The sequence below is a fragment of the Gobio gobio genome (genome assembly GCF_949357685.1).
Source record: "Gobio gobio genome assembly, chromosome: 6".
In the NCBI taxonomy this organism is placed as follows: Eukaryota; Metazoa; Chordata; class Actinopteri; order Cypriniformes; family Gobionidae; genus Gobio; species Gobio gobio.
In genome coordinates, this window is record NC_137102.1 from 3,175,044 (window position 1) to 3,202,985 (window position 27,942).

The 27,942-nt window shown below is 43.9% G+C and overlaps 2 protein-coding genes across 7 annotated transcripts in view; one reads left to right on the forward strand and one right to left on the reverse strand.

Annotated features, from left to right (window-relative positions):
• pappa2 (pappalysin 2) overlaps positions 1-7,565 on the forward strand; it is a gene marked incomplete at both ends in the record, with an annotated part of 133,390 nt that extends 125,825 nt beyond the window's left edge. Inside the window, one exon of the mRNA XM_079819437.1 lies at positions 7,458-7,565. Coding sequence (XP_079675563.1) covers positions 7,458-7,565 — 108 coding nt within the window. The remainder of the gene's footprint in view (positions 1-7,457) is intronic.
• Positions 7,566-10,060: 2,495 nt separating this feature from the next.
• Positions 10,061-27,942, reverse strand: part of astn1 (astrotactin 1) — a 463,883-nt gene continuing 446,001 nt past the window's right edge. For 3 of the 6 annotated variants that reach the window (XM_079819008.1, XM_079819011.1, XM_079819007.1), the window contains one exon: positions 10,061-10,788. In XM_079819008.1, the coding sequence (XP_079675134.1) occupies positions 10,551-10,788 (238 nt within the window). In that variant the 3' untranslated portion in view covers positions 10,061-10,550. The remainder of the gene's footprint in view (positions 10,789-27,942) is intronic. The other 3 variants (XM_079819010.1, XM_079819012.1, XM_079819009.1) reach the window with 1 other exon arrangement.

Sequence of the window (27,942 nt, forward strand, 5' to 3'; positions counted from 1 at the left end):
ATCCTCTCATCCTCTCATCCCTCAGTCATCCTCTCATCCCTCAGTCATCCTCTCATCCCTCAGTCATCCTCTCATCCTCTCATCCCTCAGTCATCCTCACATCCTCTCATCCTCTCATCCCTCAGTCATCCTCTCATCCCTCAGTCATCCTCTCATCCTCTCATCCCTCAGTCATCCTCTCATCCCTCAGTCATCCTCTCATCCTCTCATCCCTCAGTCATCCTCTCATCCTCAGTCATCCTCTCATCCCTCAGTCATCCTCTCATCCCTCAGTCATCCTCTCATCCCTCAGTCATCCTCTCATCCCTCAGTCATCCTCTCATCCTCTCATCCTCTCATCCCTCAGTCATCCTCTTATCCGTCAGTCATCCTCTCATCCTCTCATCCCTCAGTCATCCTCTCATCCTCTCATCCCTCAGTCATCCTCTCATCCTCAGTCATCCTCTCATCCCTCAGTCATCCTCTCATCCCTCAGTCATCCTCTCATCCCTCAGTCATCCTCTCATCCCTCAGTCATCCTCTCATCCTCTCATCCTCTCATCCCTCAGTCATCCTCTCATCCCTCAGTCATCCTCTCATCCTCTCATCCTCTCATCCCTCAGTCATCCTCTCATCCCTCAGTCATCCTCTCATCCCTCAGTCATCCTCTCATCCTCTCATCCCTCAGTCATCCTCTCATCCTCAGTCATCCTCTCATCCTCTCATCCCTCAGTCATCCTCTCATCCTCAGTCATCCTCTCATCCTCTCATCCCTCAGTCATCCTCTCATCCCTCAGTCATCCTCTCATCCTCAGTCATCCTCTCATCCCTCAGTCATCCTCTCATCCTCTCATCCTCTCATCCCTCAGTCATCCTCTCATCCTCTCATCCCTCAGTCATCCTCTCATCCCTCAGTCATCCTCTCATCCCTCAGTCATCCTCTCATCCCTCAGTCATCCTCTCATCCTCTCATCCCTCAGTCATCCTCTCATCCTCTCATCCCTCAGTCATCCTCTCATCCTCTCATCCCTCAGTCATCCTCTCATCCTCTCATCCCTCAGTCATCCTCTCATCCCTCAGTCATCCTCTCATCCTCTCATCCCTCAGTCATCCTCTCATCCTCTCATCCCTCAGTCATCCTCTCATCCTCTCATCCCTCAGTCATCCTCTCATCCTCTCATCCCTCAGTCATCCTCTCATCCCTCAGTCATCCTCTCATCCTCTCATCCCTCAGTCATCCTCTCATCCTCTCATCCCTCAGTCATCCTCTCATCCCTCAGTCATCCTCTCATCCCTCAGTCATCCTCTCATCCTCTCATCCCTCAGGCATCCTCTCATCCTCTCATCCCTCAGTCATCCTCTCATCCTCTCATCCCTCAGTCATCCTCTCATCCCTCAGTCATCCTCTCATCCTCTCATCCCTCAGTCATCCTCTCATCCTCTCATCCCTCAGTCATCCTCTCATCCTCTCATCCCTCAGTCATCCTCTCATCCTCAGTCATCCTCTCATCCTCTCATCCCTCAGTCATCCTCTCATCCTCAGTCATCCTCTCATCCTCTCATCCCTCAGTCATCCTCTCATCCCTCAGTCATCCTCTCATCCTCAGTCATCCTCTCATCCCTCAGTCATCCTCTCATCCTCTCATCCTCTCATCCCTCAGTCATCCTCTCATCCTCTCATCCCTCAGTCATCCTCTCATCCCTCAGTCATCCTCTCATCCCTCAGTCATCCTCTCATCCCTCAGTCATCCTCTCATCCTCTCATCCCTCAGTCATCCTCTCATCCTCTCATCCCTCAGTCATCCTCTCATCCTCTCATCCCTCAGTCATCCTCTCATCCTCTCATCCCTCAGTCATCCTCTCATCCCTCAGTCATCCTCTCATCCTCTCATCCCTCAGTCATCCTCTCATCCTCTCATCCCTCAGTCATCCTCTCATCCTCTCATCCCTCAGTCATCCTCTCATCCTCTCATCCCTCAGTCATCCTCTCATCCCTCAGTCATCCTCTCATCCTCTCATCCCTCAGTCATCCTCTCATCCTCTCATCCCTCAGTCATCCTCTCATCCCTCAGTCATCCTCTCATCCCTCAGTCATCCTCTCATCCTCTCATCCCTCAGGCATCCTCTCATCCTCTCATCCCTCAGTCATCCTCTCATCCTCTCATCCCTCAGTCATCCTCTCATCCCTCAGTCATCCTCTCATCCTCTCATCCCTCAGTCATCCTCTCATCCTCTCATCCCTCAGTCATCCTCTCATCCTCTCATCCCTCAGTCATCCTCTCATCCTCTCATCCCTCAGTCATCCTCTCATCCCTCAGTCATCCTCTCATCCTCTCATCCCTCAGTCATCCTCTCATCCTCTCATCCCTCAGTCATCCTCTCATCCCTCAGTCATCCTCTCATCCCTCAGTCATCCTCTCATCCTCTCATCCCTCAGTCATCCTCTCATCCCTCAGCCAATCTCCGTCTCATATCGCGCCGCCACATTATCACCCTTTCCCTGAACAGATGGCGTGTTCTCCCGGAGAGAATGAGCCCGGGGGAAAGTGTCTGTCATAAATCCATGGCTGGATAGAGCAGCTTTTATTAGCAGTGGGCCAGGTGTCAGTGGTCATGAGCAACTGTGAAACAAGCAGGGTCTGAGAAAGTGAAGTAAACCGTGAGGAACGGCATCCAGCCACTGTAGGTCCTGCTTCTGTTTACGCAGCCCGTGGAAAAGTCCCAGTACGCTGGTGGGGCAGTCTGGTTTAAGAGCGTCTAGGACAGGAGCCAGGTTGGACAATAAAGAACAAATTCCTCTCATCCCTCCTTCTGTGGCTCCTTCTCTAGCATCCAAATATCCCTGCGCAGGAAACAAAATGAGATGCATTGCTCTAGTTTGCGTGGGTGATCCGCAAAGCAAATATTTGGGTATTTTAAAAACGCATCTGTCATGATTATTTAGCATGAAACTAAAGCTAAACAGCGTGTGCAAGAAATGCATCACACATGAGTGAATAGGCTCGATTGCACCGCAATTGGACAATTGCGTCCCGTAAACATCAGGTGAAATCAGCGCTTTTACTCTCGTTTTGTGTTTACTTTTCCTGCAGTAGGCCGCTTAGCTGGGAATTTGGGTTTATTTTGTAACCTGTGGTGATGGCACGAATCCTGGACAAGATTCTTAACATGTGTTCCCCTCCTTTACTCATCTGCTCACAGGCTTTCTCTCTCTCTTTCGCACTGAACGCTTCCTAATCGATCCTTCAAGTGTAAAAAACCCCAATCCTTATAACTTTCTAGTTATGGAACAGTCCATTCCCCAAGCTTTTGTACATATTTCTTCAATAGACGGTCACAATAGAGAGTAATTTGGTCCACAGTTGATATCGATCACAGCTAAAACAACCCCAATCGCTGGGCTAAAACAAACCAATCGCTGGGCTAAAACAACCCAATCACTGGGCTAAAACAACCCAATCACTGGGCTAAAACAAACCAATCACTGGGCTAAAACAACCCCAATCACTGGGCCAAAACAAACCAATCGCTGGGCTAAAACAAACCAATCGCTGGGCTAAAACAACCCATTCACTGGGTTAAAACAACCCCAATCGCTGGGCTAAAACAAACCAATCGCTGGGCTAAAACAACCCATTCACTGGGTTAAAACAACCCCAATCACTGGGCTAAAACAAACCAATCGCTGGGCTAAAACAACCCATTCACTGGGTTAAAACAACCCAATCACTGGGCTAAAACAAACCAATCGCTGGGCTAAAACAAACCAATCGCTGGGCTAAAACAACCCAATCACTGGGCTAAAACAAACCAATCGCTGGGCTAAAACAACCCAATCACTGGGCTAAAACAAACCAATCGCTGGGCTAAAACAAACCAATCGCTGGGCTAAAACAACCCATTCACTGGGTTAAAACAACCCCAATCACTGGGCCAAAACAAACCAATCGCTGGGCTAAAACAAACCAATCGCTGGGCTAAAACAACCCATTCACTGGGTTAAAACAACCCCAATCGCTGGGCTAAAACAAACCAATCGCTGGGCTAAAACAACCCATTCACTGGGTTAAAACAACCCCAATCGCTGGGCTAAAACAAACCAATCGCTGGGCTAAAACAACCCAATCGCTGGACTAAAACAACCCCAATCGCTGGGCTAAAACAAACCAATCGCTGGGCTAAAACAACCCATTCACTGGGTTAAAACAACCCCAATCGCTGGGCTAAAACAACCCAATCGCTGGCCTAAAACAACCCAACCGCTGGGTTAAAACAACCCTATCGCTGGGCTAAAACAACATAATTGCTAGACAAAAACAACCCAATCGCTGGGCTAAAACAACCCGATTGCTGGGCTAAAACAACCCAATCGCTGGGCTAAAACAACCCAATTGCTGGGCTAAAACAACCCTATCGCTGGGCTAAAACAACATCATTGCTAGACAAAAACAACCCAATCGCTGGGCTAATACATTGCTGGGCTAAAACAACCCAACCGCTGGGTTAAAACAACATAATCGCTGGGCAAAAACAACCCAATCGCTGGGCTAAAACAACCCAATCGCTGAGCTAAAACAACCCAATCGCTGGTTTAAAACAACCCATTCACTTGGTTAAAACAAATCAATTGCTGGGCTACAACAACCCCAAACGCTGGGTTAAAACAACCCAATCGATGGGAAAAACAACCCAGTTGCTGGGCTAAAACAACCCATTCGCTGGGCTAATACAACCCTATCGCTGGGCTAAAACAACAACCGCTGGGTTAAAACAACTTAATCGCTGAGCAAAAACAATCCAATTGCTGGGTTAAAACAACTCAATTGCTGGGCTAAAACAACCCCATTCACTGGGCTAAAACAACCCAATCGCTGGGTTAAAACAACCCAACCGCTGGGTTAAAACAACCCATTCACTGGGTTAAAACAACCTAATCGCTGGGTTAAAACAACCTAATTGCTGGTTTAAAAAAGCCCAACCGCTGGGTTAAAACAACCCAACCGCTGGGTTAAAACAACCCATTCACTGGGTTAAAACAACCTAATCGCTGGGTTAAAACAACCCATTCACTGGGTTAAAACAACATAATTGCTGGGTTAAAACAACCTAATTGCTGGTTTTAAACAGCCCAATCGCTGATTTAAAACAACCCAATCGCTGGTTTAAAACAACCCAACCGCTGGGTTTGTCGATTTTCAACCCAGCATTTTTTATCATAATTAAATAATTAATTCATAGGTTAAATGCGTAGTTTATTTTAGAATTTATATATATATATATATATATTTATACTTTTTATTATTTATTTTTTTATTTATTTTTCATGCTAGGACTGATAAAATATAAAATATTAAATGACACGAATCCTGGACAGGATTCTTAACATGTGTTCCCCTCCTTTACTCATCTGCTCACAGGCTTTCTCTCTCTCTTTCGCACTGAACGCTTCCTAATCGATCCTTCAAGTGTAAAAAAACCCAATCCTTATAACTTTCTAGTTATGGAACAGTCCATTCCCCAAGCTTTTGTACATATTTCTTCAATAGACGGTCACAATAGAGAGTAATTTGGTCCACAGTTGATATCGATCGCACATCTGGAAAAGCTAACGCTCATTGTTTTGATGTATTTTCGAGCTGAATTATCCCAACCACACTTTGATCTCTCGCTCAAAGCCTGCGTGTGGCTCCCACATCCCCATCAGATGTTTGTGGCCGAATCTCTCCTGGACGCTGTTAGTGAAAGTGTGTCCGCTTGATTGACAGGTCATCCAGTTCGGGGTGGGTTAGGGGTGGTTTAGGGTGGGTTAAGGGTGGGTTAGGGGTGGTTTAGGGGTGGTTTATTGTGGTTTAAGGTGGGTTAGGGGTGGTTTAGAGTGGTTTAATGTGGGTTAAGGTGGGTTAGGGGTGGTTTATGGTGGGTTAAGGTGGGTTAGGGGTGGTTTATGGTGGTTTAAGGCGGGCTAGGGGTGGTTTAGAGTTGTTTAATGTGGGTTAGGGTGGTTTAGGGGTGGTTTAAGGTGGGTTAAGGGTGGTTTAGGGGTGGGTTAGGGGTGGTTTATTGTGGTTTAAGGTGGGTTGGGGTGGTTTATGGTGGTTTAAGGTGGGTTAGGGGTGGTTTAAGGTGGTTTAAGGTGGGTTGGGGTGGTTTATGGTGGTTTGAGGTGGGTTAGGAGTGGTTCAAGGTGGGTTAACTTAGGGGTGGTTTATGGTGGTTTAAGGTGGGCTAGGGGTGGTTTATGGTGGGTTAAGGTGGGTTAGGGGTGGTTTATGGTGGTTTAAGGTGGGCTAGGGGTGGTTTATGGTGGTTTAAGGTGGGCTAGGGGTGGTTTAGAGTTGTTTAATGTGGGTTAGGGGTGGGTTAGGGGTGGTTTAAGGTGGGTTAGGGGTGGTTTAAGGTGGGTTGGGGTGGTTTATGGTGGTTTGAGGTGGGTTAGGAGTGGTTCAAGGTGGGTTAGGGGTGGTTTATGGTGGTTTAAGGTGGGTTAGGGGTGGTTCAAGGTGGGTTAGGGGTGGTTTATGGTGGTTTAAGGTGGGTTAGGGGTGGTTTATGGTGGTTTAAGGTGGGCTAGGGGTGGTTTAGAGTTGTTTAATGTGGGTTAGGGGTGGTTTAGAGTTGTTTAATGTGGGTTAGGGGTGGTTTAAGGTGGGTTAAGGGTGGTTTAGGGGTGGTTTATTGTGGTTTAAGGTGGGTTAGGGGTGGTTTATGGTGGTTTAAGGTGGGTTAAGGGTGGGTTAGGGGTGGTTTATGGTGGTTTAAGGTGGGTTAGGGGTGGTTTATGGTGGTTTAAGGCGGGTTAGGGATGGGTTAGGGGTGGTTTATGGTGGTTTAAGGTGGGTTAGGGGTGGTTTATGGTGGTTTAAGGTGGGCTAGGGGTGGTTTAGAGTTGTTTAATGTGGGTTAGGGGTGGTTTAGAGTTGTTTAATGTGGGTTAGGGGTGGTTTAAGGTGGGTTAGGGGTGGTTTATGGTGGTTTAAGGCGGGTTAGGGATGGGTTAGGGGTGGTTTATGGTGGTTTAAGGTGGGTTAGGGGTGGTTTATGGTGGTTTAAGGTGGGTTAGGGGTGGTTTAAGGTGGTTTAAGGTGGGTTGGGGTGGTTTATGGTGGTTTGAGGTGGGTTAGGGGTGGTTCAAGGTGGGTTAGGGGTGGTTTATGGTGGTTTATGGTGGGTTAGGGTGGTTTATGGTGGTTTAAGGTGGGTTAGGGGTGGTTTATGGTGGTTTAAGCTGGGTTAGGGGTGGTTTATGGTGGTTTATGGTGGGTTAGGGGTGGTTTATGGTGGTTTAAGGTGGGTCACTTCTGTATCGGCTTCAAGAGGAACTGGAAAAGGTTCCATTATAAAAGAAAAATCCATCTCCAACTTCAAAATCAGCAGCGCAAAATGAGCATCTGAGGTTAAAGTGTATAAATGTGTGTGTGTGTGTATAAATGTGGCGATGGTTTATAATGTTAGTGAAAATGTGTCCGCTTGATTGACAGGTCATCCAGTTCGGGGTGGACTGCGATCAGGATGAGTGCACCTGCCGTGACCCCGGAGCCGAAGAGAACAAGGGCCCAGCCAAGCGAAGGGAGCCAGGCCGGCTGTGAGTGATGGAGAGAGCGAGGACAGATCTCAGACTGGCTTGAAAAGAAAATGTCAAACAATAACCTGAATGTTGCTTCTCGCGCCACATGAGAGAGAGGCTGATCAAAGGCAGTAATTCAAACCATAGCATTGCAGAAAAACAATCCTCTTCAACACTAATCTATAAAATAATACCTAATATATTTTCAAAATCTCTAACATAGGTGTAGATGTAGATATGACCGATATTTTAGCCCACGATCATCGAGCACACAAAAATGGTTTCATGTGCAGCTGATTTTTATGAATATTTTATACAAATATCTCTTGCTTGTTGTGAGCCACATTCGTAATACTCTCTGAAACTATATAAGGAATATAAACAAGTGCTTATCTCAGTTCATTCACAAATCTGGATTTTTTTTCCCCCTCCTCATCTTTATTGTATACATGCAGAAGCTGTGAAACGCATGTGTGCTTTGGGAAAGACAGTTCATTTATAGCGATTGTAATGGAAATATATGATACTATTTTTGTATGCTCTTCAGTCTGTTAAAGTGTAGTATCACTGTCATATCAATAAAGTATAAATACACACTATTAAAGACAAGTTTGGTGGGATTTGTCCATTGTCCATTGTTTTGCACGGTATATTTTATATATCAAGATTTAATTTAAGATCAAATTGTGCACAATTAAAGGATTGGTTCACGTCTGAATGAAATTTTCCTGATGATTTCCTCACCCCCATCTCATCCAAGATGTCTTTGTTTCTCCTGTCGAAAATAAATGAAAACATTCCAGGATTTTTCTGCTCATAATGGACTTCAATGGGAACCAACGGCTGAAGGTCCAAATCACTGCAGTTTCAGAGGAAGAGCTTCAGAGGCTCTGACCAATCACAGACGAGGAATAGAGTCTGATCTAGACAAACCATCACCACATTTACAACACACACACACACATTTATACACTTTAACCTCAGACTTCAGTGACTTCAGTGCTGTTCTTCTTCACGGTGTATGATGTCATCACGTCGGAAAGGTCACATGATGTAGGTGGAAGTACCGACCCAGAGTTAAAACAAACGTGCAAAGACTAAATCAAACGCCCTTCACACAAATAAAGGGGAAACAACGATGACGGACGAATTTAAATTTGGAGGAGAACAGTTTTCGGCACTTCCACCTACGTCATGTGACCTTTCTGACGTGGTGACATCTTACGCCGTGAAGAAGAACAACACCAAAGTCCAGCATTTGAGGTTAAAAAGTATATACATTTTTACTTTTTAACTTAAATTGCTCATCTTGCGCTGCTCAATCACGTCGGAAAGGTCATGCTAGGTAGAAATACCTCCCCAAGCAAACGTGCAAACTTTTCTCTGGGTTAAAACAACCCAATCGCTGGTTTAATACAACCCAACCGCTGGCTAAAACAACCCATTCACTGGGTTAAAACAACCCAATCCCTGGGTTAAAATCACCCATCCGCTGGGCTAAAACAACCCAACCGCTGGGCTAAAACAACCCAATCGCTGGGCTAAAATCACCCAAATGCTAGGCAAAAACATCCCAATCACTGGGCTAAAGCAACCCAATCGCTGGGCTAAAACAACCCAATCGCTGGGTTAAAACCACCCAATTGCTTCGTTGGGTTAAAACAACCCAAATGCTGGTTTAAAACAACCCAAATGCTGGTTTAAAACAACCCAAATGCTGGTTTAACACAACCCAATCGCTGGGCTAAAACAACCCAATCGCTAGGCTAAAACAACCCAATCACTGGGCTAAAACAACCCAATCGTTGGGCTAAAACAACCCAATCCCTGGGTTAAAACAACCAATCCGCTGGGCTAAAACAACCCAATCATTGGGCTAAAACAAACCAATCCCTGGGTTAAAACAACCCATCCGCTGGGCTAAAACAACCCATTCACTGGGGTAAAACAACCCAACCGCTGGGCTAAAACAACCCAACCGCTGGTTTAAAACAACCCAATCGCTGGTTTAAAACAACCCAACCGCTGGGCTAAAACAACCCAACCGCTGGGCTAAAACAACCCAACCGCTGGTGGTTTAAAACAACCCAATCGCTGGTTTAAAACAACCCAACCGCTGGGCTAAAACAACCCAATCGCTGGTTTAAAACAACCCAACCGCTGGGCTAAAACAACCCAACCGCTGGGTTAAAACAACCCAATCGCTGGGCTAAAACAACCCTAACCCTAACAAGACTAATACAAACATCCAAATCCAAACATCAATTTTTTGACATTCCAGTTGACATATGTCGGACTTTTAGTCTCCAATCTTTTAGTCGTCCTAAATCATCTTAAATTCAGATCTGCCTCTATCCAATCAACAGCCGATGAATAGATCCTAGTCCCGCCCTTCCCCTGATCATTTACTCGGCTGTACTTCACAATACAGAAGAAAAGATATCACTACACTTCTACATACTAACACTCTCATTACCGTTGTTCAAATTTCAGTTGAAAAATGAAATAATCATTGATTGAATTTGGGCAATTTTATTTGGAATAGGAAATAAAACATAAACAAGACATGTTCTCGTACACAACTTTAAAATGAATCTTTTCATAATACTGCTTATACTTAAAAAAAAAAAAACTTCTGTACAGTTTCTCGACCTTGCATACCTTAGTTTGAATACTACATTCAGCACATTAGTAATAGATTTAATAATGCATTAACATTTACATTTGCTATAGCTCTTTCCATACCTATATGCGCTACAGAGACAGACATATTCAGCACATTAAGAAGATAAAGTTTAAGTTCTTGTGAAAAAGTCCTACCTATACAAGCTGGTGTATGCACTGTTTGACAAAATACACCACTAGTTCTAAATGAATGCAACTTTCCTTTGACTGTACACTGTACATGTTCAAGCCCAAAGTCAAGACGCTATCTGGATGGACTTCCATCATTAAACGACCAGCTAATGTTAAAACTGACGAGGAGGCCGTGTTTAGTCCAAATCGTTTAAAGTTCCTTGGGTTCTCCGTAATCGTTGTACATCACGGAGAGCATCTGATCTTCACAGGCCTTGCGTAAGTCTTGGCCGAGATTCACCCAGCTGAGCCCGAACGCTTTGGTATCTGTATAACGACAAGACAGATACTTGAGGGATGCTCTGCGCAAGCCAATTTTTGGCTCCTGGAGGAGACCCTTGCACCAACCACTGAGCTCCTCCAGCTGAGACAGGATCAGTCCGGCCTTCCTGCAAACACAAAGAGTTTATGTTAATATTAGCATTTGAAAAAAATGCTAAAAAGAATTACGCATTAAAAAGTAGGGCTGTCAAAAGATTAATCGCGATTAATCGCAACCAACATAAAAGTTTGTGTTTACATAATATATGTGTGTGTACTCTGTTAATTATTATTTATATATAAATACACACACAAGCATGTATATATTTAAGAAATATTTGCATGCATATACATTTATATAATCTATAACCTATAAATATAAATGTTTTATATATAAAAATAAAAATTCTTAATGCTTGTGTGTGTATTTATATATAAATAATAATTAACAGAGTACACACACATATATTATGTAAACACAAACTTTTATTTTGGATGCGATTAATCGCGATTAATCTTTTGACAGCCCTACTATAAATATATGTTTTAATTAACGATAAATAACATAACTATATTTCATATCAAATAATGATCTTTCAACATTTTTTTGCTAATATTTATGGCATAACCTTTTAATTGGGTTGATATAATCCCTCTATATTTGTGACAATTGCAATTGACCATGCTTGAGTGAGTCACACACACACTTCAACATTTAACTTTTTTTTATTTTAATTATTAATAAGACCTTTACTATTTTATTTGCTGTCGTTATTGGGGTTATACTGACAAAAGACAAATAGTAAAATAAAGCCAAAAATAGTCGTATTTAATCGATTTGACAGCACTAATGTGTGTGTGTGCGTGTGTGTATATATATATATATATTTTTTTTTTAGGGCTGTCAAAAGATTAATCGTGATTAATCGCATCCAAAATAAAAGTTTGTGTTTACATAATATATGTTTGTGTACTCTGTTAATTATTATTTATATATAAATACACACACAAGCATGTATATATTTAAGAAAAAAATATTATTTTTTATATATAAAACATTTATATTTATATATATTATAGATTATATAAATGTATATACAGTATATACATGCAAATATTTCTTAAATATATACATGAATGTGTGTGTATTTATATATAAATAATAATTATACACAGTACACACACATATATTATGTAAACACAAACATTTATTTTGGATGCGATTAATCGTGATTAATCTTTTGACAGCCCTAGTTAATATAGATACAGATTTTCTGGGTTAAATGCATATGGAACACTTTTCAAGCAACTATTATTATTATTATTGTTACCAAAACACCACTGATCTATATCATGACTGGATTGCTCATTGCGTGGTAAACTGTGAACCAGTGTTCATTTTGACAGCAAATTTTGATTTAGTTTTAGTCGTAGTCTTTTGACTAAAATGCCATTTAGTTTTAGTCATATTTTAGTCATCTGAATTGTTTTTAGTTTTAGTCGACTAAATATCAAGGCAAGGCAAGGCAAATTTCATACACAGTGGCAATTCAAAGTGCTTTACACAGAAATTAAGTTAAAATAGTCATAAGTGAATAAAATAATAATAAAAAAATATATATAGTATAACAGTTATAATAGGAATTTAAAGAAAATAAAAAATAAAGATGAAATCCCCTATCTGGTGTGGAAGAAAAACCACTTATGATAAATCTTTTTATCATAAGATTTTATTCGACTAAATCTACAGTAGTTTTAGTCTCCTAAAATCTAATGAGTTTAGTTAAATTGTAATACATTAGGCATTTAAGCTCCATTTAATTTTGACATCATTTTGTTTTATATTAAAAATACATGAAAGAGTTCAATTCACTTTTTTTTTTAAAACATCTATATAGTTTTTATAACTTTGTATTTCTGTTTTAGTCAGTAGGCCATATCAGGTTAAGCTAAAGCTTCAAATACGGTTAAGCTAAAGCTTCAAATACGTTTGTTTATTTATTTTTTTAATTTCAGTTAACATTTATTTAATTTCAAGTAATTATTTTTTTTTATGGTTTTAGTGAACTATTATAACTTTATTGAATATGTGTCAAATACTGGTCTTTCCTCCTGACTGTGAATTAAATGGGAATGAAAGGAAATATAGTTTATTGTGTAACCAAAAACGAATATATAATGCGTGACTTTTAAATTATAAACAAGCTGGAAATACACCAGGACTCTTATTTTGAAATGTCTGCGCCTCTGTTGCAGTTGCTCATTCAAGTTCAGATGAGGAGATCAAATATGCAGTTACAACCGTCTAAAACATATTACTATATAAACATCGTAAAGTAAACATTGTCATTATTCATCAGCATTAGTTCATAAGTAATAGTCTGGCATAAATGTGTGTTATTGATTGAGCCGCTCTGGAGCTGGATTGGGGGTGTGTGAGCAGTGTTTTCCAGAGGTTAGATCAGTTCAGATCAAATGTGTTCATCTGTTACTCAGGACATCAGTTCTGACCCCATCTCTGCCCTAATCCACCCTCACTAACATTCGTTTTTATTTGTTGACGAAAATGACAGTAAGTTTTCGTCATAGTTTTTGTCATCCAACACTAGTTTTTATTTAGTTATCGTCGCGTTTTCCTCAGTGAAAAAAGGTTGTTGACGAAAATTATTCGTCATTGAAATTAACACTGCGATGAAGCCACCGGAAGTGTTCGAGCGGCTATCTTAGTATTCCCTACCGACAGAGGGCATCCTTGACTTACAGCCAAAACATTGAGCTAAAATCACACGATTTGCAGCAAATCCAACACGTTCTCACTCCCATCACATATTGACGCTTGGTCAGGACCCTTCAGCGCCACTTTTTAACGCACCTTTAGCATCATTTTTCGACGGTGCTCCATTGATTTCAGTGAGAAACCTTTGGCGTCATACACAGACGTGTTGGACATGGGAATGTTATCGTCATGATGATCATATATTGGGTTATGATTTTGCTGTAATGACATGTTGGAGTGTGAATCTCAATTTAATCAACCAGCATAATTTTATTTACATTTATTTTATTTACACTATTTAGACACGTTTGAACACGTAACCCCACCCCATCCCTAAACGACCCATGTGTGTGTTAAATGATATAAACACAGGATATAACAGCAGATGCGACTGCAGGGACATTTTATTCAGAATATTCCAAGTGTTCGAGGCCCAACGATTGATTTGTGTGAAGAAAATCCCCTAAAGCGACCAGCGTCTCCATCCGCTGAAGATCATCACACATTCAAACATTACTGCCTGAAGAAACGTTACGTCATGCTAAAGAGTCGTGTGTATCTTTTGAATGAGATATGACTGAGTGTGTGTGTGTGTTCACGGAGCGGCGGGATCATCATTTCAGCGATTAACACATTAAGATCAACTCTGCTCTTCACATGAAGATATCGTCTGACTTCAGAAGACTTGGAATGCAACATGAGTTCATACTTTTATACTGTTTTTGGTCAGTTTCTGCAATAAATACCTGTGACTGTACTTTTATTTGCCTGTTGTGTGTTTTATATTGTTGAGAAGTGTGTAGGTTTAGGGTAGGAGCGGGGTTAGTTGCTCCAAAATATATAAGTAGCCTATAAATATTCATAAAATCATGTCTGCTTTTACAAATGCAAAGAATTAAATGTGTCTTGATCTGACGCATTGGGCAAACAACTGAAATCAATGGAGTAGGCCTATACCCTGCGTGTTGGAAAATGACGCTAAAGGTGTGTTAAGCCGAAGGCGAGCCAAGCGTCAATATGTGACGAGTTGGGAGTGAGAACGTGTTGGCATATCAGTCTCACAGAATTAGTTTTACGATATATATGTATGTAAATTAATAGACCCCTTTATATGTTATCTGTAATGTTTATGGTCTTTTCGGAGAAGATAGATGATATACTGAAATCGTTGATGTACACTCTCAGAAAAAAAGGTACACTGGAGGTTCAATTTTGTTCCTTGGGGATACGTATAACTGTACCTTTAAAGGTACACAATTAGTACAATTATAGCATTGTTTTCCTCACTTAGAGCAGGGCAAGTTCAGTCCTGCAGAGTTTGGCTCCAACCCTGAGAGACGTCTATAGAAGCTCTTATTGAGAATTAGCAGATGTTTAGATGTTGAGGTTTTATTGAAAAGGTTTGGTCGCCATTATTGAGATCAGTGTTTCCTTTAGTTGGGCAGTTTGACTCTTGGCTTTTTATGTGAGTTTGTGGTTTTTGATACAGTGTTAACAAAACACATAATCTGTTCAAATCAAAAGAATCCATAAAAAAATTATCATGAAGAAAAATGTTTGATTGAACTCATCACTGACTAAAAATGTTAATAAATAATATTCACCAACAATACTTTCTTGTCACAGATCAGACATTCTGATTTTTGATTTTTAAACACATTCAAGGGGGAAAAAAGTTTAGATGCAGATATGAAGAACCAGCATATGAATATCAACAATGGTGACATACCTAATGCTGCAATGCATGCTGGAAGTCATGAGTTTTATACTCTGGTGGCTTAGTAGGGTTGGAGCTAAACTCTGCAGGAGTGTAGGTATGTCTACTGTCGACACTGTTATTGCACTATATTGTATTAAAATGAAAAGTTTGGAAATAAAGAAGTCAGCACTATCTGTCAGAATAAGAACATTTTAAGTACTTTCTTTCAAATACATTATTATAATTTGTTCATAATCTTTCAGACGATTAGTCAACTCGTAAAAACTCACATTTAATGATTTGATGCCATTATTGTCATATTTGTTTTATTTTTGTACCATCGAATTAACAAGGTCTGGGCATGGACGCACAGCTCATTCCTTTTTCCACAAGTGATGTGCAAGTTAGTATTTTCTGCTAAAAGCCATTGTGATATTCATACCACATAGTTTTTATAATATTGCTGTTATGCAACGCTCTTGACACTGGCTTGAAATCTTTCTTCCTTCAGTGGTTTAAACATTGAGCATTCCATTCCGTTTATCCATTCGGAGAATGCCCACCTCATAAGCTGCTCCAGAGCATGAGACTGAAAGATTGATGGGAGACTCCAATATAATAAATATAAACGGCAGGCGATGGCCATATTCAGCTAAAACACAGGTCTTCTGTCTACACCCCTTAAACGACGCTCTTCAAAATCTGGACTGAGGAGATTGATCATAAATCAAGCCTGTGGTGTTTTTTTTATTTTTATCAAACTCTAATGGCAAAGCCTTTAAAAACGAAAATGTTCCCGTCAAGAATCTTTGGAGGTAACAGGAGCGATTAGGTGAACAGCAGTCGAGGTTAAGTACCTGTGAATTCTATTAGCGACAGTCACTTGAGAGGACGTTTACTGAGTATGTGTGAATGCCACGAAGCGCCAATATCCTTCGCAAAAGACAAAAAAAGCTGAAATGAGACACCAAGAGTACGGAAAGAGAGCCTCATTCCTAAGTCATAGCTTCACCTCAAACCCCTGCCAAACCAGAAGCTCAACACTCTACTGTATAAACACCAAAAACCAAATCTGTGTGGACCAACCAGGCTTTGGGGTAGCTAAGTGCATTTTACCATTCAAATGTGGCTTAAACCGATCGCACAGGGTTTTGATTGATTGAAATTTGTTGAGGTTTAACGCGACAAAACGGAAGTATAAACCGTTATTTACTTTGGCTTCCACTTAATTCACAACGTATAATAATGGAATTTGAATGCATATTAAATGAAACAATAAAAACATTCCCATCTGCTGTAGAGATGCTGTCATTTCTATCACTCTTTTGAATGTATTTGTGTTTTTAATATCTTGCCACATTTCAGTGGTTGTAGGAATTTGGATGTTTATTTGCTTAAAACAAAACCCTGTGGTTTGTTATCCTTTAATTTTTCAAGAAAGTCCGCTTCGGTCTCCAAATAGCAACGGTTGTCACCATAAATCCCGGCATGTATGGAAGTGGAAAATGGCCTCTAATTTCCAAGGTACGTTCTCAACCTCTTGCCCTCTGCCAGTGCCTCTCTCTCTCACTCTCGCTTTCCGAAACCTCTTGCACTGGTCTGGGAGGAAACAATCAGCTGCATTCCACACACAGTAACACACCGATCCACCTTCCATAACATCCATTCAAGAGAGAGAGAGAGAGACAACGCTCTAGTCACTGTATAGCATTAATTTCCAATGATCTTTGACCGAACACTTTGAGTTCCACCATTTAAAGCGTGAGTCAGTCCAACCAATCGGCCCAGCAATTAAGAGTGAGTCACAAGACGACCTGTATGATATCTCAAAAAGAAAGAAAACATGAGAAATATATTCATTTTTAAATCCGTTTTATATGCCGAGTGGGACCAGTTTAGTGACAATTATCTTGTATTATGACTAGTTGATGAAAATTGCATTTAAATGAGGAAATCCCAATGAACCAACACGTTCTCACTCCCAACTCGTCACATATTGACCCTTCAGCTCACTTTTTAATGCGCAGGTGCTCCATTGATTTCAGTTGTTTGCCCAATGCGTCAGATCAAGATGCATTTCATTCGCATTTTTAAAAGCAGATATGATTTTATGAATATTTATAGGCTACTTATATATTTTGGAGCAACTTACCCCACTCCTACCCTAAACCTACACACTTCTCAACCCTATAAAACACACAACAGGCAAACACAAGTACAGTCACAGGTATTTATCGCAGAAACTGACCAAAAACAGAATAAAAGTATGAACTCGTGTTGCATTCCAAGTCTTCTGCTGTCAGACGATATCTTCATGTGAAGAGCAGAGTTGATCTTAATGTTTTAATATTATAGGTTTAAAAGATACACCTGACTCTTGAGCATGATGCAATCGGTCACGAGACACACGAGAGCCAATTACATTTCAGTATGAAATCTGACGTAACGTTTCTTCAGGCGGTAATGTTTGAATGTGTGATGATCTTCAGCGGATGGAGACGCTGGTCGCTTTAGGGGATTTTCTTCACACAAATCAATCGTTTGGCCTCGAACACTTGGAATATTCTGAATAAAATGTCCCTGCAGTCGCGTCTGCTGTTATATCCTGTGTTTAACCGGTGAAGAACCTCTAAAGAACCGCTGAAGAACCTCTGAAGAACCGCTGAAGAACCACTGAAGCACCAAAATTGGTGCTATATAGCACTAAAAAAGGTTCCCCTATGATTACGAGCCAAGAACCATTTTTGGTGCAATATAGAACCTTTTTTTTTTTAGAGTGTAGCTTTAATAACACTCCTGTGTCTCCGATGCGGTGGCCGGGACATAAACCGACCAACATCCGTGGAATAACTTTTGGAATGACTTATGGAATATTGCTGAGCTACTGCACAATATTTCAAACGAATGGAAAATTCTGAACAAAGGCTTCTTTTTGGCGAGTGATTGGTTAAATGTCTCTAACATGACTGTTGCATGTTTGCATGTTGCAGTGTGCGCACGCACTGAATTTGGCTTCTCAGCGAGCGCTAAAGTTGTTTTTCTTCTGCATTAGCCTGTGTTTGAAAGATTTTTTTGTGGCTCTAACCAAAGTAAACTTTTGTTTTGCTTTAAATAAATTTTTTGTTCAAATGTTCTAAAGAAACTTAAAAATTGTCACACTTAGTTGTAAATTGAGAACTGTTTATTCTTAATGATTGTTCTTTGCAATTGTATGGCTAATATGTTTCATTAGAGGTTGTTAATCTTGAATATAACTTTGTTAATAAAATAAAAGTATTGAAATAAATCTTCATAATAATTTTTAATATGGCAATATTGTCAAACAGAAATTCTAACTAAAAACAAAACACATATTAGCTTCAATTTTGGGTAAAATGTAAAGTTGCACAGCAGGATAATTAGTTACCAAAAATGTATGTTAAGAATCGTTTTGGGAATTGGATCGTTACTCCCAGAATCGGATCGAATCGTTAAGTGCCTTAAGTTTCCCACCCCTAATTCCGATATCCTCCGATATTCCCCAGTAAATGTGAGTCGTACATCATTGAAAAGGGAAGGAGGCGAATGACGTCAACTCAGGTGGACACGAACTGCGATCATATGACAATCCTCTTTTTTCTTCAATTAAAGATTGAATAATTGAATAATAATTTTGTCTGCATCCATTACGTCCATTGCATATTGCGCCGTTTTACGTCCTTTTCCGGGTCAGAACGTCTAGGGCGGTTTCGCCAGTGTACAGAGTAAATGCAAATATCGGACACGGGTCGCTTTTAAAAGATGATGCAAGCGTCAAAAAAATCGGATATAGTCACCAAATCAGAATTGCGGCCTTTGTGACGAGTTGGGAGTGAGAACGTGTTGCGTGAGCTGCATTTCAGTCAGGACCACTTTGAGAATGACATTTATTGACAATCTTTGGATTTGGCGAAAGGCTTAGGCTCCAAGGTGCTCGAGCTGCCAGACATCCTCAAATCCCCCAGCCTTCATAAAAACAAACCTTTCTTAGCACATATTACAGGAGATACTATGATAACATAAATACACAGACTCCAGAACTCGATTATGAAGATGCTAGGAAGCGAAGGTGTGTGTGTAAATGTCTGTGCGACGTGTGTTTTCTATAATACTATAGAGTAGGTGGAGTAACACATCCACAAAGCGTCAGCTGATATCGTTTAGCGATCAGAGGTCTGAACTATCACTCAAGCTCTATTCCTTTTCTATTGAAGACTTCTCTTTGTTTATACTCCCTTGCTATCCTATGCCTTGAAAAAATGCTGTCTGGACGTAATGCGATTGGAAATGACGCATATGAGTTATTTGGAAGGCAGATGCTGTGGAGATAATGGCCCATCTCCCCAGACCTCCACTTGAACAGCTTATCTGAAGTCTAAAAGCTTGCGCAACATTTCGTGGAACTGGGTCGATCGCTGGGGCCTGATCACACGCTCCCATCACTGTGCAGATATCTGGATGAATTAATATGAATGAATGTTGTTTTTGAGTTATGCATTCGGCTTTAGGGGGGTCAATTAATACTAATTGATCTGCTATCATTTAAAGTTCTCAAATCTCACTGATGGCCAGTGACTGTTTTAATGTCATCACTGGACTCAACATGGGGTCAACCCTTTAGCACTGATAAGATTTTTTTAACAGAAATGTATAAATAATGCAATAGTAACCAAGCTAACTAACTTCAAAAGTAGGGATTTAACATATTGATTTAAATAAAGACAATTCAATGATGAAATACATCCTAGAATGTTGCAATAAACAAATAAAAGAACAATGAGTAGTACTACAACCCCAAATCAGAAAAAGTTGGGACAGTTTGGAAAACGCAAAAAAAAAAAAAAAAAAGAAGTGATTTCTAAATTTACTTTGACTTGTATTTCATTGCAGACAATATCAACACAAAATATTTCATGTTTTGTCTGGTCAACTTCATGTCATTTGTAAATATGCATCCTTTCCTGTCATTCAGACCTGCAACACATTTAAAAAAAAGTTGGGACAGTAAAGCATTTACCACTTTGTAATGTTGCCATTCCTTTTCACAACACTTAAAAGACGTTTAGGGACTGAAGACACCAAGTGATGAAGTGTTTCAGGTGTAATTTTGTCCCATTCTTCCTGCAAACATGTCTTAAGGTGGGCAACAGTACGGGGTCTTCCACACATTCTCTATTGGAGACAGTTCGGGACTGAGGCAGGCCAGTCAAGTACCCGAACCCTCTTCCTCCACAGCCAGGACTTTGTAATGTGTGCAGAATGTGGTTTTGCATTGTCTTGTTGAAATATGCATGGACGTCCCTGGAAAAGATGTTTTCTTGAAGGCAGCATATTATGCTCCAAAATCTCTATGTACTTTTCAGCATTAATGGAGCCTTCACAGAAGTGCAAGTCACCTTTGCCAAGGGCACTGACACAACCCCATACCATGACAGACCCTGGCTTTTGGACTTGTTGCTGGTAACAGTCTGGATGATCCTTTTCTTCTTTGGTCCGGAGCACACGGCGTCCATTCCTCCCAAAAAATACCTGAAATACTGCTTCATCTGAGCACAGTACACGTTTCCACTGTGTGATGGTCCATCCCAGATGCCTCCGAGCCCAGAGAAGTCGACGGCGCTTCTGGACACTGTTAACATAGGGCTTCCTTTTGGCACAGTACAGTTTTAACTGGCATTTGTGGATGTAACTACGTATTGTGGTACTTGACAAAGGTTTGCCAAAGTAGTCCTGAGCCCATGTGGTGATATCGCTTCTAGATGAATGACGATTCTTGATGCAGTGCCGCCTGAGGGATCGGAGATCACGGTTGTTCAGCTTAGGCTTGCGCCCTTGTCCTTTACGCACTGAAATTCCTCCAGATTCCTTGAATCTTTTAATTATGTTATGCACTGTTGAATGTGAAATATCCAAATCTCTTCCTATCTTTCTTAGAGGAACATTGTTTTTAAACATTTCAATAATTTTCTCACGTATTTGTTGGCAAACTGGCGATCCTCGGCCCATCTTTGCTCCTAAATGATTAGACCTTTCTTGGATGCTGCTTTTGTACCAAATCATAATTTCAATCACCTGTTGACATCACATCATTATTTAACTATTTTACCTCATTACTAGCCCTAAATTGCTCCTGTCCCAACTTTTTTTGAAATGTGTTGCAGGTCTGAATGACAGGAAAGGATGCATATTCACAAATGACATGAAGTTGACCAGACAAAACATGAAATATTTTGTGTTCATATTGTCTGCAATGAAATACAAGTCAAAGTAAATTTAGAAATCACTTCTTTTTTTTTTTTTGCATTTTTCATACTGTCCCAACTTTTTCTGATTTGGGGTTGTACATTAACACTTCCGCTACTACTATTAACTAATATAGAAACAAGCTGAACTATTCAGTGAGTAATATTGAATTTAGGACTAAGATAGTTTCTTATTAGGTAATCAATAATTACTGAAGAGGATCGGCTTCACTAAGAACTAATAGGTAACCATGACACATAATGGTCCAGATCAATACTTCTTGAAGATTGTCCTTCTTTACTCTGAATAAAGTTATAAAATGCATCACTAATTACTCAAGTGTTACCTAGTCTCTCTTCAATGACTACTAGTGATCTGGACCATTAGGACTAAAAAAATAAAATGACATGAAATTTAGCAAAAACAATGGGATACATTTTCAGGTTTAAGGTCTTTTTAAACCAAACTTTGTTTAAAAATGATTCTCAACTATATTATGAACGATATAACGGAATTAACTGACCATTTTACTTTATGCAATATGTGGGTAAAATGACCATACATGGGTTTTCCCATTCAGTGCAGTGTATCTATACCTGTTCTTGGGAAAAACTAACCGTGATCCAAAGTATAAGGTCCTCCTCATGGATTTTTTATACGGAAATGTATAAAAATGCAATGGTAACTGAGCTAACTAACTTCAAAAGTAGGGATTTTACATATTCATTTAAATACAGACATTTAAATGAGGAAATACATCCTATGTTGCAATAAATAAATAAAAGAACAATGAGTAGTATAACATTAACACTTTAGACTCCCCTGAAACTGCCTCATCGACACGGCATCCTCAATAAACCCGTCTCCAGCGTGACGACTCCGATCTTTCAAATATTCCTTTTTAATAATTGTTTAATCGATATGTCATCCTCATGACTCTTCATTTTCAACTAAATATCCAAATAAATCTAATTATTAAACTAAATTAACTATATAAACTAAACTACTGATCTGCCCGCATTGTCACTGTATGATCATAGAAATAAGCTGATGACATTACTGTGAAGCTACCTTGAAACAATCGGCATAAATAAAGTTGACTTGATTTGACTTCAGCTACAACTATTAACTAATATAGTAACAAGCTGAACTAATCAGTGAGTAATATTGAATTTAGCACTAAGATAGTTTCTTATTAGGTAATCAATAATTACTGAAGGAGATTGGCTTCACTAAGAACGTCTCGGTTACGTATGGTAACCCTCGTTCCCTGAAGGAGGGAACGGAGACGTACGCCGGACGTACCGACGAATTGGGATCACTTCTGGGAGCCCCTATCAGCTTTGAGCTATCTAGAACCGGCCAATGAACAATTGGCGTGCGAGATTTGCATCTCGCGCTCCGCCCCGCGCCGCGGGTATAAACAGGAAGCGAGAGCGAATGCACGCTGTTTTTCACTGAGGAGCCAAACGTAGTGGCTCAACCTGCAGTGATGGTACAGCAACTGTGGCGACGGGACGTCCGTCTCCGTTCCCTCCTTCAGGGAACGAGGGTTACCATACGTAACCGAGATGTTCCCATTCAGTCGGTCACGTTCGACGTACGTCGGACGTACCGACGAATTGGGATCCCTATGGAAAACGCCATAGTTACTACCACTTCCAGCGCCCAGCGATGAGCCCCTCAGACCCCGATCTGATGCGGGCGGGAAAGTTCACGCAGGGAGAGTCAAAGCTGCTGTTCCGCAAGACCCATTCAGCTGACTGTATTGGATAACGCTTGGAAAGCGTGCCTGAAGGCAGCTGCGGAAGCCACATCATGCCCAGAGGGAGTTAACATGTGGAGAATTCACGTATGGGCTGGCCGTGGGCAGCAAAACATACGGAAGTCCCAGGGGTTGCCCCGGCCAATTAGGAGGGAGACAACATGTACCTGGGACGGCAGAGAAAACTCTGCCGAGGGAAAGACACGGGCTCACCGTAGGGGACGCCGGCTGTCGGGACGCACACAAGCGGCCTCCCCACACTCGCACGTCCCCTCCGCGGATGCAGGTAAGTGTTGCCAAGCACACTCAGATCCCGCTTCGGGCCGCTCCCATGCCGTCCGAGCCGGATCCCTGCGTTCCGCCTCGCTGCCCCGCTGCGGGTACGTCTGTGGTGCCGATGATCCCCCTTGCTCGGAGTCTGGAAGCCTGGCTAGCGCTTCCCAGCCCGTCTCGGTGGCTCCTCCGTACCATCAGACTCGGCTATGCGATTCAGTTCGCCCGGCGTCCCCCCAAGTTCAGGGGCGTTCACTTCACGACTGTAGAGGAGGCGAACGCCCCCATGCTCAGGGCGGAGATCGCTGTCCTACTGGCGAAGGACGCGATAGAGCCGGTCCCTCAAGCCAATATGAGGTCCGGGTTCTACAGCCCATACTTCATTGTACCCAAGAAAGGCGGCGGGTTACGACCGATCTTGGACCTGCGATTCCTGAACCGGTCCCTTCACAGGCTGCCGTTCACGATGTTAACGCAGAAGCGCATCTTCAGGTGCATCCGTCCCCGAGATTGGTTTGCAGCGATCGACCTGAAGGACGCGTACTTTCATGTCTCGATTCTCCCTCGACACCGGCCCTTTCTGCGCTTCGTGTTCGAGGGACGGGCATATCAGTACCGCGTCTAACCCTTCGGCCTGTCCCTGTCGCCCCGCGTCTTTACGAAGGTTGCGGAGGCGGCCATTGCTCCCATGAGAGAGCATGGTGTTCGCATCCTCAACTACCTCGACGACTGGCTGATTCTTGCCCAGTCGCGAGCGCAGTTGTGCGAACACAGGGACAAGGTGCTCAGTCACCTCAGCCAGTTGGGACTTCGGGTCAACTGGGAGAAGAGCAAACTCTGTCCCACACAGAGGATCTCTTTTCTCGGTATGGAGATAGACTCGGTCGCCATGACAGCGCGCCTCACAGAGGAGCGCGTCCAGTCAGTGTTGAACTGCTTGAATTCGTTCAAAGGCAGGACAGCGGTACCACTGAAACATTTTCAGAGGCTCCAGGGGCATATGGCATCCGCAGCTGCAGTAACGCCGCTCGGATTGCTTCATATGAGACCGCTTCAACGCTGGCTACACGATCGAGTCCCGAGATGGGCGTGGCACAGCGGTTCCCTCCGTGTCCAAGTGACTCCGAGGTGCCGCCAAACCTTTGGCCCGTGGTCGGACCTTTGTTTCTCCGGGCGGGAGTTCCCCTAGAACAAGTGTCCAGGCACTCCGTTGTCTCCACGGATGCCTCATCCATGGGTTGGGGTGCCACGTACAACGGGCTTGCAGTTTCGGGTCTGTGGACGGGGCCTCAACTGCAATGGCATATCAATTGCCTCGAGTTGTTAGCAGTTCGTCTTGCACTCAGCCGCTTCAAAGTGCCGCTCAGAGGCAAGCACGTTCTGGTCCGGACGGACAACACTGCGGCCGTAGCGTACATCAACAAACAGGGTGGTCTACGCTCCCGTCGCATGTCGCAACTCGCCCGCCATCTCCTCTTATGGAGTCAGAAGCATCTGAGGTCGCTTCGTGCCGTTCACATTCCGGGCCTGCTCAATCGTGCGGCCGACGAGCTGTCACGTCAGCAGGTGCTTCAGGGAGAATGGCGACTCCATCCCCAGGCGGGCCAGCTAATCTGGAGTCGTTTCGGGGCCGCACAGGTAGACCTGTTTGCCTCCCCAGAGACGACCCACTGTCAGTGGTTTTATTCCTTGACCGAGGGGACCCTCGGGTCGGATGCCCTGGCCCACAGCTGGCCCCGGGAAGAACGCAAGTATGCGCTTCCCCCAGTGAGCCTTCTTGCGCAGACACTGTGCAAAGTCAGGGAGGACGAGGAGCAGGTCCTGTTGGTTGCTCCGTATTGGCCCAACCGGACTTGGTTCCCGGAACTAGTGCTCCTTGCGACAGCACCTCCCTGGCCCATTCCTCTGAGGCAGCACGGTCTGATCGTCAGGTTCCTTAGGGGAGCGAGGAGATTAAATCCGCCTCGTCCTCCCTCCATACCCTCTTGGGACTTAACTCTGGTGCTAACTGCACTCCAGAGAGAACCTTTTGAGCCTCTGCAGTCAGCTGAGTTGAAAGTTCTGTCGTTAAAGACAATACTCCTGACTGCGTTGGCCTCAATCAAGAGGGTAGGGGACCTGCAGGCATTTTCGGTCGACGAATCGTGCCTGGAATTCGGGCCCGGTAACTCTAATGTGATCATGAGACCCCGGCCTGGATATGTGCCCAAGGTTCCCACTACTCCCTTCCGGGACCAAGTGGTGAGCCTGCAAGCGCTGCCTTCGGAGGAGGCAGACCCAGCCCTAGCTTTTCTCTGTCCCGTCCGTGCTCTCCGGACTTACGTGGACAGAACGCAAAGCTTCGGGACCTCAGAGCAGCTCTTCGTCTGTTACGGAGGACAGCAGAAGGGAAAGGCTGTCTCCAAGCAGAGGATGCCCCACTGGATAGTGGATGCCATCGTCTCGGCTTATCAGTCCCAAGACGTGCCCTGCCCGCTCGGGTTAAGAGCCCACTCCACTAGGGGTGTTGCTTCTTCCTGGGCGCTGGCTCGTGGCGCCTCGCTGACAGATATTTGTAGAGCTGGGCGACACCTAACACGTTCGCTAGATTCTATAGCCTCCGTGTAGAGCCGGTTTCTTCCTGTGTGCTCACTTCCCATAGTCAGCAACACCGAAATGCCTGTTCTAGTGTCGGCTTGCTGCGCCACTCCCTCCCCTATGGTAGACGGATGCGTGCGCTTATTTGCTCCAGTCGAGTTCCCCGGAACGGCGAACCCTGTTGAGTCCTCCGCAACCCGCGGCAGTCGGATGTGGCGGAACGTTCGACGCCAGGTCTAACACTCGTATGCATTGGTGGAACTTGTGTTAGGCTGGGTTCCATATGTAGTGACCCCCACGAAGGGAGAGGTACTTGAGGGTGGCGCGGCATGGGAGCGTCGACCACCGCCAAGCACGCTCTCTTGGCACCCAGAGATATTGGAAACTGCTCTTTTATTGAAGTTTTGGGTGCCGCTGGCACTGGGGCCAGCGGCGGAACAGACAAACAAAGGATTTTCCCCCGGCCCTCCTCCGGGGGAAGGAGTGGTGCTGCAGCCATCTCCCTCAGAGCAGTTTCCTCCATCTCTGGGCGGCCCGTCTCAGGGTCGCTTGCGACGACGCTTGCCACCTGGCTTGGCAGCGGCCTGAGTGGGCTGGATATCCTTCCCACGGCCGGCCCCACGCCGTCGGCTGGTGGAAGGCTGCTGCGGTGCCTTGGCGGGGGCGGAGGCGGGTGGACGTCCTCGGCGACGAGTAGTCGGAGGCGCTGCCGCCGGCGGCGGGGTTGAGGCAGCAGCTGGCCGCCGGGGCAGGATGTGCTTTATCGCCTCCGTCTGCTTCTGGGCGGCCGAGAACTGTTGGGCGAAGCTCTCGACCGCGTCGCCGAATAACCCAGCTGACGAGATGGGGGAGTCCAGGAACCGATATTTATCGGTCTCCCTCATGTCAGCCAGGTTCAACCAGAGATGACGCTCCTGGATCACAAGCGTGGACATCGCCTGACCGATGGCACGGGCGGTGACTTTCGTCGCCCGGAGGGCGAGGTCCGTCGCCGTCCAGAGCTCCCGGAGGAGCTCTGGGTCAGGCCTACCCTCTGCCCCTATTCCCTCTGCTCCGCAGCCGGTAGAGCCTCCAAGGGAACCCGCTGGACCCTCCCACGGGAGACCAGTGGTGACTTTTGGAGCTCCATCAGATGAACAGATGTCTATCGCTGCATCGGAGGGGGAGTTTCAGTCCTCGGGGGATGAAGGGTCAGTTGTACTGCCTCCCTCTGGCCTGCAGAGTTTCACTCGGCGGGTTTGCCCTAAACGTGATCCTCAGATCACCCTGGCCATCCAAAGAAGCAGGTCCACCCGGGTTAGGGGTAGACCTAGTTCGTGGGATGGGTAAGGGGACTCCCCCAGCCCGGAGGTAGGAGAGTCTCGATCTAAGCTCCGAGATAGTCATGTTCCCGCAGTGGGAACATGAACTATCCACAAACGCCGCCTCAGCGTGCTGTGTGCCCAAACACGTGAGACAGCGATTGTGACCGTCAGCAGGGGACAGGGAACGACCGCATCCAGAAACGCACGGGTGGTAAGACATCTTGAAAAAGACGGCACGTCACCCGTGAAGCTCTTTTGTGAGGAAAACGCTCTGTGCTGAAGCACTCAGGGGGAAACGCGACAGCGCACGGGATTGTTAGTGCAGCCCGTGCCTGTACTCAGCAGGAAAACGCCCTACCCAGACCAACAGCGTTGCTGTGATAACAGCAGTTTTTCTGCACTCAGAGGCAGCTCGATGAGTTCAGCGCGGATCCCGCTGAAACGTGCCGTTCCTCCAACACGCATCCTCCTCTGGTTCTCCGGTTTCTTTAGAAAGTCTTGCTGATAGCAGCGAAAAATACTCAGTCTTGTGAGTGAGTCCTTCATGTGCCGTTTGGCTCCAAAGTGAATGACAGCGTGCATTCGCTCTCGCTTCCTGTTTATACCCGCGGCGCGGGGCGGTGCGCG